This window comes from Amblyomma americanum, chromosome 10 (genome assembly GCF_052857255.1).
Source record: "Amblyomma americanum isolate KBUSLIRL-KWMA chromosome 10, ASM5285725v1, whole genome shotgun sequence".
Taxonomy (NCBI): Eukaryota; Metazoa; Arthropoda; class Arachnida; order Ixodida; family Ixodidae; genus Amblyomma; species Amblyomma americanum.
Window position 1 is genome coordinate 8,827,729 of NC_135506.1, and position 15,266 is coordinate 8,842,994.

The 15,266-nt window shown below is 42.1% G+C and overlaps 1 protein-coding gene across 20 annotated transcripts in view; it reads right to left on the reverse strand.

Annotated features, from left to right (window-relative positions):
- The window catches only part of Pfrx (6-phosphofructo-2-kinase/fructose-2,6-biphosphatase), a 121,239-nt gene that overhangs the window by 11,457 nt on the left and 94,516 nt on the right, over positions 1-15,266 (reverse strand). For 11 of the 20 annotated variants that reach the window (XR_013309029.1, XR_013309028.1, XR_013309030.1 and 8 more), the window contains 3 exons: positions 15,117-15,158; positions 14,904-14,991; positions 4,555-4,682 (listed from right to left, as the gene is read on the reverse strand). Coding sequence is in view for 17 of the 20 variants with exons in the window: in XM_077639331.1 (XP_077495457.1) it covers positions 4,555-4,682; positions 14,904-14,991; positions 15,117-15,158 (258 nt within the window). In the remaining 3 variants the exon portion in view is untranslated. Of the gene's footprint in view, positions 1-124; positions 4,683-8,522; positions 13,430-14,903; positions 14,992-15,116; positions 15,159-15,266 lie in introns of those variants that run through there. The other 9 variants (XM_077639328.1, XM_077639330.1, XM_077639327.1 and 6 more) reach the window with 2 other exon arrangements.

The following is a 15,266-nucleotide window of genomic DNA, read 5'->3' on the forward strand; positions in this document are numbered from 1 at the left end:
TGCCTAGTTGAAGCGCTGCTGCTATAATGAGCGTGCATTGTGTCAAGGTCATATATATAAAGGAAATGAACTGGTGTGATGTGGGAAGCAGGACAATGAAGATGTTGGGGACAGCCCCGGCAAATAGAGCAAACAGAAAACAAAACCTTTCTTTTATTACAAAACTTTGTCAAATCACAGGCATGGCAGCACCATACACGCAAGTGTAAACACCGCTTCTGAGGACCCAGTCCAGCGGGACCATGCAAAACCTACACTAGGCTAGCAGGTACACAGTGAACACCAAGTAAGAATTACTACGCCATGCTCTTCTGCTATAACACAGAAAAATCAAAATGATAAAAGCTACTGCAGTCTTTTGGAATGGCAAGGGAATGTCTACAGCACATTCACTCCGGACAGGCAAATAAAAGAAGCTTGTATCACAATGGCCCCTGTCATGCGAATGGCAATCACAGCTGCTCATCTCGTGACACCGATCACTATGGGAAGTTGTAAGTACTTGGTAACGAAGAACTGTGCTGTGGACATTACTAAGAAGTATTAATTAAGGTTAGAGGGACACTGAAGACAAACTGAAGTTGGTTTTTATGAACAGAATACCGTTGTATCATGACAAAAAGAACACTTTAAATAAAAGCCGAGCTTTTATAACTTTGAAAAGACAAAAATGAAACAGGTGCCACCACCACTAGCCTTTTTCACCAGGAAACTTTAATGACATCAAGGCAGCTTCTGAGGCTACACTGCCATTTGACGTCGGAACATTTCATGAAGTACTTTTCACAATTGACATTTAGACCTTGAGAAGAGTCGTTGAGCCCTTTAAGAGTAGCCCTTTAAAAATGGCATATGACAATTTAAAGTTACGCTCCCAGTTATCCAACTTATGTGCATCCTACCGCTGTGCTGACAAAAGCAATAAATGAATGGCTGGCAAGCGACAGCTGAACACTCACATGATGCCAGAAATGTTTGTTTGTGCAGGCTTTTCATGCAAAAGACCCATCACAAGGAGCAAGAACAGATGAATAAGAAAGCCATCCAAGAGCCAGTTTTGAGGGCATGCAACCTTGCAAGTGTGATGCGATGACAAGTGGCACTTAGCTATGTGGTGTAATCATGACTGCACGTCAGCACTAAAAGATCTAAATGCATCCCAGCACTACTAATGCCCAACAGAAAAAAAAGCTTATTTAACACACTGACAAGCACTTTGTTTCATAAGCTAACTGAGCACTGTGTCTTAACTTTAATGATGCTGATCACCAGGTTTGCTGAAATTAAGAGTTGTAAAATTTATGTAAAAAGCACATTCAAAGAAAAAAATATAAGCACACAGGTTATGTTAGATGCACAGGTGAAATATAGTATAACAGACCCTACAAAGCTGTCCCCAGAGTTATAATTAGCCGAGCATCAATACAAGCCTGCATCATTTTCTGCTATATTGCATGCATGCGTTAGCCACTAAAGGCCATAGCAGAACTGGGCTATCCCCTCTATTGCACAGGGTCAGGCTCCATCGAAGACAAAGTCTATGAAAGCATTAAGTAAAGTATTGCTGTACAGGCTTCCCGTGAGGTTTAAAAGCCTAAAAGTAGACAAACTGCTAAGTACAGCATGGGCAGTAAGAACCAGACTAAATGCATCCCTAGTAAAAAAAAATTCATTGCTTAACATTCATAAAACAACATCTAAACTAAAGCCAAAAACGAAGTGTCAAACCATGGAGCACTAAGACAACAAGCATGGCTAAACTACACAGCTAGACTATACAAGGAGTAAAGGGCTTAACACATGCCCGCAAGAGTACTGCAAGACAATACTTACCGTATTTTCCTGTAAATAAGCCGCCCAACATGACGCGGACCTGAAATCTAAATCAGGGCATGACCTCGCAAAACTCCTATTTAGTTTCCGAGCACCAAAAGAGGTTATATGTCGCTACTCGCACAAATGTTCAGGGCATCCAATCAATTACTACAACATAATTAGAAGGAAAAATGCTTTTTATATTCAGATCGTTTCAGTTTTAAGGCTTATTGTGACATTCTATTATGTGTTTGTCAACTAAGGCCTTCATCTGTATTACACTGTTCTGCAACGCATGTGCTAGTGAGGGAAAAAAAAACGCTTTCCAGACTGGTTCATTGAGTGGTACGGCTTATCTACTGAAAGATACGGTAATGTATACATTGGAGAAAAAAACTGTGTATAGATACAGCTAAATTACCAAGTCAAGCTATACATCTAGGATTAAGACTATGGTGATGCAGGGAATGCAGCCATGGGTGTAGAAATTGAGCACAGAGGGACAGTCTGAATGCAGAACCTACAAGCAGCATGACCAAAGCGAACTTTCTTGTGTCGCATTAATTTTGTGCAATTAAAGGGACAATGAAGACAAACTGCAGTTGGTCAGTATAGACAGATTGTTGTATCTAAGGTTATTTCACTTTTAGCAGGTTTTGCAAACTAGAAAAGACCAAGAAATTTAATTACAGGTGTTGCCAGTACTTGCCACTACAAGCAAAATGCATGAACTCAAGGCTGATTTTTCGCACAAATCCCCGAGGCTATGCTAAACTTTCATTCAGTTCTATACAGTGATCATGGAGTCCTTTTCAGTACTGGCGCCATGAGTTTGATTCGAGTGGGCCCAGTAAAGACACCACGTTGTGAATGTTTGGCACTCTTTAACGCTCACTCCATTAAAAAAAAGACGCTTTTTTTGTTTTGGCGACAAGGCAAATGCCTCTGCCTACCAACAAGTCATTTATCTGCAACCAGCGTATAAGGACAGCTCACTCAGTCGAATCACAGATGCAAACAGGGCACGTTCGCTTTGCCCACGATGCAGGGGTCCAAACATAACAAGAGGTGAATAATACTGCCGTTGCATTCAATCCACATGAATGATAATAAAAGGAGGCAGCCTGTGTGTATAATGAACGCCAACTTTCCCCTGAGAGAGTCAGCCTAAGTACTTTGCAGGCACGCACAACAGTGCAGTGCTCGCTTCAGGTACGATGAAAAATGTCACATCGGGGAATAGCATGAGCAGTAAAAATAACCACCAAGATACATGAGCACCACGGCAGTAAGCAATAAAACACAATGGAGCGGGATATGAGGTCAGGGCCCAAACACTATGCAGCAAGGCAAGGCGTGTGACAGATATAAAGGAAACAAACAGCAACACAAACTTCAAATAATTAAAAACGATAAAAATGCAAACAAAAGCATGTGGCCCACACAGTATAGCTGCACAGGACGCCATAGCATTATAGCTAGGGCACTAAATATACAAAGACTTTATGAACGACCTGCAAGAGTGTGTAACGTGGACATTGCAGCATACTGCTCAGTCAAAATTATATGCCTTGACATGGAGTAAACACTGCAATAACAAGGACTGCATCAAATCATTGGGCCGCTGCACTAAACCTTACAGATTATATGCACTTCAAAATACACAGAGCCTATGCAACAACACTTCTGGGACAACATGCCAACAAAGGACAACTTCCCATGTGTTGCAGTGGAAACTGTATTAAGAAATGGACACAAGTAACCCAAGATTCACAGCCAGTCAAATGTAGAAACAAAATCTGATAGCATGTCATTTCACGTGTTTCTATTCCTACTACAATTCCACATGACACTAGGACCCTAAACAACTGCCGCCACAATTTTTTTCTTTTACATGTGGTTAGTATGTGATGCAGTCAAGGTTGTGCAACTGTTACCCTACTATCCTAACAAGTGTCCTGCAAAGTAAAAAGAAAAAATATGTATACTGAATGCCATAAAAAAGAAGGGGCTCCTTGTTATACGCCAGCTCCACAATCACAGAACTAGCCATCTTGACAGAAAGCATGTGGACCCTGCCTTGCCTTGCCAAAGCTAATGATGAAGTGTGTGTATATGCTGGGGGAGGGGGGGGGAAGCAAAGTGTGGATATCAGTGTCTTGGTCTCACAAGCTGACTGCGTAAAATGCAAAAACTGCTGGCAGCACAACTCTCGAGTTTATAATTCATCAGTGGCCTCCATGTGTCCTGCACCGCTATTTACTCCTTGGACAAACTAATGAGGCTAGCTTCACACACAAGGAGCACAAGACAAAGAAAGCTACTGCAAATGGACAATCAAAAAAAGCTGCTGAAACCAGCACACTCAGCCCAGACCTCCCCCACTGGCACTGAATTGTCATAAGTGCTCCTCTAGCGAGCTAAATGCTAAAGAAACATCGGCGCACAAAACGTGGTGCACCAACAAAGTAGCCTCAGTGCACCAACAGCGCAGCCGATATGTACGACGACTCTGATACTGTCCTCCCTTGCATGCACAATTGCGGTAAATTTGGCAAATCTAAGAGTAGAAGACAATCGAACAGCTGTCTCAACCACTCTGGCTGCCACAGGTAGTGCCGGAGCTTAGCCCTTGACAAATGCATCGTGCTGCGGCAGCAGTTCTTCGGTGAGCTCAATCTCTTGCAGACCGAGGCTGTCGACCACGCCAGTGTCGGTCCTCACGCCATCAGTACTTACGCTGGGCCTGGCACGGTGTGTGTCCACCGCCGCTATGGGCACGCTGAACTTCTTCATTTCGCAGCCGTAGGCCATGGGCGTCAGCTTGATGATGCTGTGCAACGGCACCCGCAGGTATGGAAGCTCCTCTGCACGGTTGCGCCACGGGATGGCAGGCCGGACCCAGGAGGGACAGCAGTGGGACAACAATGGGGAGAAAAGGGATAGGGAAGAAGAAAAAAAGGAAGCACAGATGTGCCAAGCTTAGGGGATAAGCGGGAAGACCACAAAAAAAAAATACTGAAGCTTGGACATATGGGAAGACTGCATAAAAGATACCAAAGCTTAGGGACAGGTGTTCAAGGAGTATAGACACCTAACTTTTGGGCGTGTGCTTTGTTGTTTGTAATGATGCATAAGGCATTATTATACATGGGTTGCCACCTGGTATTGTCCTATGACCGCTAAATAATTTATAATCGCAGTTCTTTCTCGAGTCATTTCAGTTTCGGTTTCAACAGCCGAATGAGTTCTGTCGCGTCAACATGTGCTTACAGGTCACACGAGACACGAAAAAACTGCAATATAATCGCTGCTTTCACATTTGTTGTCATCCCGGCTCTTGAGGAAGGCTGGCTTCAGCACTGCAGCAAATTGACACGATGAAGCAGCGATTATATGGACATTTCTCCATGTCTCACGTGATACAGAAGTACTCTGACGCCACAGCCATCATTCAGCTGTTGAAACCAAAACCGAAACAGCATGACAGAAAAAATTCCATTATAAATTATTTAGCGGTTGTAAGCGAATCTCACATGGTGATTCATGCATAGTAGCGTCTTCCGCATCATTGTAGAGAAGAAAACATGCCACCAAAATTAGGAGTCTATACCACTTTAACGCTTACTGCATTGAAGAGGGATGACCATGGCACACTTGTCTAAAGCATGCATGACAAAACAATGTGAAATAAGGCCATGGCTACTGGACTCAAATGATAGTGAGTAAGCGCTAACTACACAAATGTACGGGCAAAACGCACCACATGGGCACCTAAACTGAAACCCAGACACTGCTCCCGAATATCGCTTTTCTCACTTTGGCTTAAGAACTCAACTGCTGTGTAGCAAACGTGATAATGCTGCAGACATGACCGGCACGGGGTTTAATGCATACATGTAACAGCTTCCAGGAACTACATGTGCGCACTGAGGAGAATGTATTCGCGAGTTGATTTTAGGAAGAAGGCTTGATGCAAAGGTAGGCTATCGATAAACCACCACTAGGTCAAATGCAATGCATATGCTGTTGCTGAAGCTGCCAGTTTGGCAGCCACACAATTTCAAGCAATGGCGCTTTCAAGTTTTCATAATAAACACATGGGAGTTCTAAGGTTGTTACCATTGAAGAGATAAAACATTTGGGAGTTCTATGGTTGTTACCATTGAAGAGACAAGATGTTATGCCCTCTTTTCAGCTACTGTGAGGAGATGAAAACTGATGCGAACAAGATATTCTGCAGCAGATCAGGTGCATTCATAACTGTATGGAACAATGAGGTGGGACATGAGTTAGTGCCAGCAAATCCGTCACGACAAGACATTAAGAGTTCTGGATGTACTACTACAGAAACAGCTGCAGCTGAAATGAGAGTTCCGTAATTCTTGACAAAGACAATCAAGTTTTGAAAAAATGATTGTGATGCAAATGACAAGCACAATACTCCCCAAACCTCAGCTGCAATTACTGCACTAGTTCCTATCAGGTATCTGCGACAACAACCAGCCTTCATAGCATGTAGCTACGGTTTGGCTAGCTGAACACATCCAGATCTGCTTGTAAATCTGGCAAGGTTGCCAGTATGAAGTCCAACAGCAAAGCAGAATGTACTACTGAGCAATTTTACCAGATAACCAAAGTGAAGACTTCTGTAGTTTATATACAAGACTTCCTTTCTTACCCCTCTTTACAAAATCTTATCACAATTTTACCCTGTAACAGCCCAAGAGATAAGAGATATCCAGAAGATGATGTCCACAAATGTTTCCAATATGAAATACCCCGGAACGTCCATGAAATATTCTTTCAACCATTTCTGCAATTTTGCGTTAGTAGACACTCTAAATATGAACTTTGCAATATGATCAGGTTGTTGAGTGCAAATTAAGTCTTTCTGTGAATGTTCACAGCCCAGCACAAATTTTGAACATAAAGCTGCTATCTACCATGTCCAGCTCAGCAGCCTGTGTAAACAATGTCTATGCTACTCTGTCAAAAAAAGATAAGCCCTATGGGTGCACCGTCGGCAGTCATCTAGTGGCATATGCTCGTAAATACGTAAACGGCAAAGTGGTCTGACATGTTTCTTCACATAAAGGATATAAAGCTGCAATGGCACAAGTGGTTAATACAATTCAGTGCGTCAAGATGGCAATAAGTTAAATAGCTTCATTAAATGAGAAGCTCCACTGGCACCAAAAGGAAGGCCCCGTTTATGAAGTATGTAGGAAGAAAGTGCATCGATGCTCTGTGGATATACACTGAACACATCTGCATTTGGGGCCTTTCCTAGTTTGTAGTGTTTTTGTGTAACATGTAAATCCTCAAGCCAATGGCTTTAATAAGCTTTCGTGACATACTTCACCAGACAATTGGGAATCTTTCAAGATTTGAGATCTAGAGAACTTTTGAAAAGAGTATATGTACAGTTGAATCTCCGCAATGCGAACTCGAAGGGGATAGAATTATGGACATTAAATCGACTAGTTTCTACAACAGTTGCATTCCAGAGATCACTAACTTTGACTCCAATTCAAAATACCTTTAAGGTAAATACTGGCTCACTGTACTCCAACACATTTTATGATTACATTCTTTCCTGTAATGCCTTCGGGTGTTCAGAGTACGATAAAAAGATATGTGGCCACACAACATTACAATATCGCACGTTTCTGATTTACTTATATCACGAACTTAGAGGGAAAGTGATGATGAATTGAAGTTGGCCTGTATCACTAGATTACCATATTAGAATGACAAAGATGCTACTTTCAGCTTTTATCACCTAGAAAATGCCAAAAGGAAATAAACGTGGCGCTACCACCGACTGATTTCGAGAACGAACTGTGGTGCACCAAGGTGGTTTTTTCAGCGTGGATCCCAAAGGCTTAGCTGCACCACCAATGACTTCAACACGACGATCCCCAAGTCCCTTTTCATGTAGATGTCACGAGTTTGCATTGACAGACAGGAAAATTTATTAATGTAATTTTATCAGCAATAAATCTCTTTTGCCGCTGGACAAACGTCACGATACCCAGAAAGAGCCAGAAAATTGGTTTTTACTAAGAACAAAAATTGGAAGTTACAATTTTAAATGTGTACTACCGAGCATCACAGACACATCACTGACCAGTTAGAAAAAACAGACATGACTCCTACTAACCTGTGCAACTGTGCTACGATTTACACAGTATGAAGCGAACGATGTCTGTTTTGAATTAAATAATGAACACTAATAAGAAAAATCTTTATATTTGCTTCCGGCTGCCACTAATTCCAGATGGCGGAAGTTGAATGAAAAGGTTCATATCAACTATGCCTGCCTACGTTTGCAACCTACAGTCACTCACACGTTTCTCGTTCCTGAATGCGAAAAGATGTGAATAGCTACAAAACAAATTCTGAACGGTATCAGATAATTAAAAAACACACTGCTGTCATTATGCAAGAATTTCTGAACCAGCCCGAACTTCATCTCGTGATCTCTGTAGAGTATTTGTTTTTTTTTTAGCCAAGTACTATGGAAGTGAAATAAGCTATTCAGAAAAACAATTTCAGTGACTTCAAATAAAGTCCAGAACTCCAGCCTGTGACCATTGTGCTATATGAATGTAAAAGTATTTCTGTGACCTTTGTACCACTGATCTCAGTCTCACGGGCAGAAACCAATATCCACATCAGAGTTCACATCAGTGACAACAAAATTTCAATAAGAGAATTTATTCAGGCCTTGAGCACACGGTTCATATATACACCACTAAAAATTTCCAACAACCCGTGCAGGAAAAATACACGACTCATTTCCCAAATGAGTTTAGTAGTTTTCTCGTTCACACTCAAAGAAGACAGGTAAAGAGATCCTGAGAGACAACACTAAGCTTGAGACAGCAAGTGTTTGCTGAACATGACTGAATCAATTTCAGGTTCTGAACGGTGGTGTGCGCTCACGGCTTTCAAAATAGTCGCTCGAACAAACAGCACTGCAGCTACTAACTATTCTGTCCACGAGTAATTATTTCCCTTCAATTACCTATGCAAAATCAACATTCAAGACCCAGAAAAACACACTGTGTAAAGAATTACAAGGGCAACAATTATTGCACACTGCATGTGAGGTACATGACAAAAAAAAACCTGACTAGTGTGTAAAGTATAAGTATATATCGCCTACCATCACCTCCTCCTAAACGTTTAATGAGGTACAAAATATATATAGCATGCCAAAAGCTGAGCCGCAAGGTTGGGATGAACGCCACTTAAACAGAGGTTTCAAGTAAATAGAAACAAAACAGACGAGTTAAGGCAACTAACTCACCTCAAGAAAATAAATACAACACAGTGAGACTACCAAACTTTATCAAAAAGTAAAACTGTGTAAAGATATTAAGCACATTTCTACAAATACAAGAAGGCCCCTTTCAGAAATGGCAATTTGGATTGTGTTCATAACCCCTATCCACCAGCAAAATGCTGCAGTATAGGTTTCACAGCAGCAGCCTCAGTGGTCCTTCAGTGATATTGCAATTGACGGATCAAGATTATTGACAGAGACTACTGATCAAGGTTCAAACTATTCACATTTTCAAGGCCACATCTGCTGCCCAGCATCAGTTATTGTTAGTGAATGGCTCACAATAAGAGACTTGTTTCATGAAGCATTAGTCTTTTTCACTGCAATGAAGAGACTTCCGCAGGTTCAACAGAATTCGTTGAACGAGTGTGCATGTCTAGGCATCAACACAAGTGAATATCTAGGTATACACGGGGCCACACAAAATCAACCATTCAAGGAGCAGAATTTCAATTGCGCCTTCAATGGCGATACTAATTGAAATGACCTGCTTTCATGTCATCTGAGCAAGGATTCTGTGGGGAATTTCTTTGCTGCCAAACTTACTCTGGTAAGCAAGATCTAACCTTGAAGCTTGTTTGGAACATGTTTATCAGTACATATTTACATAAAAAAGCACCTAATAAGTCACACAAACATGCAATTCATTCAGAAAAGACAACCACCATGCCGGACATAGGCTTCTTATTCAATTAGTCCTTACTTGCAACACACTTGGTATTGATGCTGAGTGTGAAAGTTCAATGTGCGACATAAAACAAAATTGTGCAAGCAGAAGCATTCTTTCATGCATCAAATTCTGCAGTCAACGTGCTGCAACGTTGAAAGAAGTTTTGGGCACAGTTACTATTTCAGTTGTACAAACAAGTACAAAAGAAAAGCTTGAAGTGCAAACCAGGACTGGTAAAGCATTGAAAAAATATTGTTAAAGCTAGCAGCTCAGCACCAGGAACCCTGAATAGCAGATTTTTTTCAAGTGTGAAGCAAGCCATGCAGGCCTGTGACCAACAATTATTAGTTGCATGCGGACAGTTACAAGATTTAAGATAAAGAGATAAGTACGCTAGTTTAAGCTAAATCAAAAAGCCATTAAAATAGAACAGAGACTTTGGAACTTTGGAAAATGGAACTTCCCAGCACAACATCACAGTTTTCGCAAACTGCCTTCTAATGTGAACAAAACTATTCACAATAAAGAAGGAAAAAGACAATTAAGACTGGTGGAACAACCACAGATTCCCTGCTAGACTAGACACAGAAACATAGTGCTGCCCTGCTATTACAGGGCAGAAAACCAGTGGCCCATACTTCTTACTAAAACGCACCACTGAGCTCCGAGGTGAACACATTTCGTACACTTCTGAAGGAATGGACAGTACAGTTACTGCAATGACGCCTTCACAAGGACAAAAACTGTACCAGCAACTTTGTACTACATAACTATGAATAGTATGGAAGTCCTGTGCTAGTTTGTAAGACTGACTTGGCTTATAGTGGTGTCAGACCAAACATTGCAAGAAGTCTAGCCATCCTTTCTCATACAACACCTGTCGCAGAGATGGCAGGTCACTATCTGTCATGCCAAGTTGGATCGGCTTTTCTGTGTGCTACCAATTCTAAGTAAAAATAGAGCCTAAAAACATGTGGCAACGAAAGTGCACGTTAAAAAGACAGCATCAATATCTTGTGAAAGTCTGCATCTCTCCTTCCAGAGGCCAGTGGCAATGCACTTTTCAACCCAACACAAACTCCTTCAATAACTCTTTGCCAGTCTTGTGAGGTTCATGCCTTGGAGTTTTTTTTTTTTTCCTTCTTTACATTTCTAACAGACGTTCCTCCATTGCAATGTGGGCTAAAAATGCGTAAAGTTGCTTCACATCACGCCAGAAGTGAGATAACGATGAACTGAGAGCCCTAGTGTGGTCACACATCTCAGATGTGGCCGAGCGAATACAGTACTTCCACATGATTAAAAATGGAGATCAAGCCATATTCAAAGAGATAAAGCTTCCGCAAGTGGAGGGAGACTGTATGGCTGTCTGTCTAACACAGCAAATGCTGATAACGTTAGGCGACCAAAGGTCGATTTTGCCAAACATAAAAATATCTAATTCATGTGGCTTATGCAAGATCACTGCTCCCGTGTTATTGTGAATCCTGCTGCGAAGCCTCATAAAAAAAGTTTATAGAGTGATATAGGCAAGCAAAAGCTACCATGATAAATAATAGCTTAATGGTAGCCAAATTGGAGAAAACTGTGTCGGAAATCCATGCTTAAGAGCTATGCTTACATACCTGGGGTGCAGCAAACAAATTTCACAGCTACAGCAGTGATACTAAGTGCATTCTGTGGTCACAGCACTTATCTAGCTCAGAATATCCTGCAAGTACCAAATGAACCCATTCCAGAATTCAAATAACGTACATATGCAGATAAACCCTGTGCTTTTCTTGCAATTTTGGTGGGGCGTGGCCCTTTTTAGAAAGTGGCATGTAATTTTAAAGCTATATTCTCGGGAAGAACCCCTCTATAGTAATGTCAATCGGACGAGCAGAAATCCTTACTATATCAGTGTTTTTACTAAATCAGTTGTCAGTGATGGCATGGCACCAAGGATGCTATCTGGTAATTAGCTGGCTACTTATTGAACACATATTGGTTTACAAAAGGAACACTCTGAAATACCTTCCATCCTGCGCTTATCCCTTAATGCGATAATTAGTTTCCAGTTATCACATTTTATGTTACCGCATTTTCAATTTTATTTGTACAGTAGCAGAACCACATTTGCACGATTGCAGCATGGCTACGAATATAACTCTGGTTTGATCCCATGTGAAAAAAAAAAAGTGTGAATACTGTGTCACCTTCCATGTTCTCAGTGTCATTTAAGAGGCAACAGTTGAAAAACGCGCACGACACCGTCAGGCGTGGCAAAACTGCCCACACAGTGTCAACACACCTCTGCTTCTTGCCGCCAATGTCTCGTGCTCCGCAGTGCCCTGTGCTGCAAACGCTCATCCAATTCTTCCCTCCCCTGCTGCTGTTCACTGCACTTTTACTGTCTCTCCTTCCCCAGCGAACCATGCCACCTAATTTCTAAGGTCATAGCCGGCTTCAATCCCACCCGTGTACACCGTGTTTTGACTCACAGCCCTGAGGCCTTCAAAAAACATTGTCTTTTGGGCGAGTTGGTACTTCATACTTTTGGACACAATTGTGCAAACACAAGACAAAACAAATGTGGCTATATGTGCCTCTTTCATATCGTGTCTTGGGTGCACGTAATTGCTTCCAAAACCCTTTAAAAAGTTGGCTTCTCTTCGTGGATCATGAGCTTGATGGTTACGCCATCTCAAAGAGCACTATTGGAATCTTTACTATAAAAAAAAAAAAAAATGTACACTCGTCTATGGAAGGCGAAATGGGACTGCAGTTTCAATTTACTATACCCGAGTTTACTATAGCGGGGTTCTACTGTACTCTTCCCATATAGTCACACTATATCTGGGGCCTACACGAGCGCAGCCTTTACTTGAAGAACAAACACCTCGAGTGCGGTAATCAGTGCTTGAGCACTGGTGTGTTCTTCACTGAGCTCCGACATTTTTGTATGTAATTAGTACGTAGTCAATACAAAGTCAATATGTGTTCATATTGACTATGTATCTTATGCCAATACATTGATTACGTATTGACTATGTATTGACGTAGATGTGTACGTAGCCGGCACACACCTTAGCATATAGTAAAGGCCAACAAAGTTTGCATGATAGAATGGTCAAAACACTGAATTCTGATGGTACTAAGATGAAGTGCAGACACCCTACGAATATCGAGCAGACCACTAAGCCACAAAAGTCTTCAGTTTTTCTCTACACAAACTCATTCTGTTCCGAAGGTGGCTTCTGGACTGCTCTAAAGGAATGCTCAAAAACGAAACGTGATGCGAGCAACTTGACACCTTCACGCACAACACATGCAGACGGATGAACCGAAGTTCTCCAACATCACTGCGCTAGCATTGTGTGGAACCTTGTGACATGAACACGTGCAGCCAGAAGCACCGGCAGAAAAGAGGCGTCAAGGTGGTGAGAGGTAAAAAAAAAAATTGTCCTGAGCAACAACACCAACTCAGAGCAGCAGGTGGTCGTCGACCGCATCCACATTTGTCTTCAACTCTGTGATCTGGCATCCGTGTGGCGTGAGTGCCAATTGCAGGATGGTGTGCAGAGGCACGTGAATGTGGGTCATCTCCTCTGCACGCCAGCAGAACGACCAGAGGAGGGCAAAAAAAAAAATAGCGAGGGAGAAAGGAGAGAGAAGTGGGAAGAGGGGAGAAAGGTAACAGGGCGTCACAGGTCTGTGCCCTTCCTTTTTCTCGTCAACCCAACAACCCAAGACCACATTTCTTTCTCTATCACCTGCTCTATTCGAGCCTCTCCAAGCAAACATTGCAACAGGCACTCAAATGATAAATGCGCGCCAGTGCTCAGCTGAGTAACACTCTTGCAACAAGGTTCTGCGCCCAAGAGACTTAAAAAAAAAAACTACCTCTCTCAAATCAGTTTTCCAAACAGCTGCAACCCACAGAATGAGCAATGAGCAACATCAACATCAGTCAGTGCTTTTAGTACCCCATTGTCTATCGAATACTGTAGCTTTGCCAAAGACGTGATTAGTTGTCCTGTTATTAATTTTCGAGACTACTGATTTAAATACGCTGCATGTTCGTTCGCTCAATCATATGCTGCAATTCCTTCCCTTACATAGAGTTTTCATATTCAGATTGACAAACCAGTCATGGTATTAAATTTCTACACGAATGCATTGGAAAAGCCTGCAGGTGTTCACCAAAAGCTGAAAAATTTCCACTATCATTACACATTTACGCAGATGCCCTAGACTGACCTGAATTAAGCTGAAAACAAGTCGAAGCAAGCTGAACAGCACTCTATGTGTCCCTTGCAGAGTATTTATCTCTTTCACACTGTTCACAATGCATGGCCTTCACCAACTCACCCAGTTTTCCTGTTAAGCTGAAACAAGCCTGCCTTACACCTTCAGAAAGTGGACCCCATATTAGCATACAGCTGCCTCTGGCAGCATTACTGAATTTGCTATACTTTTTAGCACTCTGCCGTTTTTAGTCGGAAGAAGGCTTCTGTACAGAATGTTCTGTAAAAAAAAAAAAGGCTGTGCTTTCCGACAGCCTCTCATACCTCAGCATGTTTTTGTTTTGGCGGTCCCAGTACACTCAGTGACAAACAACTACCAAACAGACCACCGAAAGAAGCCCAATAAGTGCACAAACAGGCAGCTCAAGAACATGCTTGCACAGCTGCACTCAAATGTGAACAAAAAAAAAATGATCCTGAAATAAGATGTTTGAGAAACACGCCATGGTCCGCGAAATATCCCAGTGCTGTTCACAAACCGGAGATGCACTGACAACAGAAATATGGGCCTTTCGCAGTGCCTCATACCCTTGCATAGCCTTTAGCAAAGCATAAGGCAAGCACTACCCTGAGCACTGATCTGCTTCACTACGACAGTCTGTCATTACCCGTCGTAAAGTGCAATTGACAGCCTTTGAGAGAAAGTACAAACACTAGCAGTGGCCAGTGAGCTATCAGGAAAGTTCCTGTTAAGCCAATGTTCACAAGAGGCTACACTACCAGTCAGGTCGAAGAGAAAGTAAACAAAACTAAATGGGAAAGAAAGTCCACTTACCGGAGTTCTTGTCAAGGAAATAGGCAAGCAGGCAACGGAGGACAGCCTGGTGGGCAACCACAAGGACATTCTCCTGTCGCTCCAGTTCCTAGTTTGAAACAAACAGATCAAGCATGAGGTGCCAAGATTCCATCCAATGGGAAGAAAGCCGAGAGAAGAGCTGAGGGCTAAACAGCACAGCAGGCCAAGGGGGAAAAAAAAAGCACCACTAACCATGATGACTGGCTCCAGCCTGGCCACCAAGTCTTCATAAGACTGAAAGGAATATCAAAAGGAAAAAAACAGCTATTTGAAGTCATTATCCAATACAACTGTGCCATTACTGCAAATCAAATTGAACACCATGGTTAGCTGGCAGTTTGA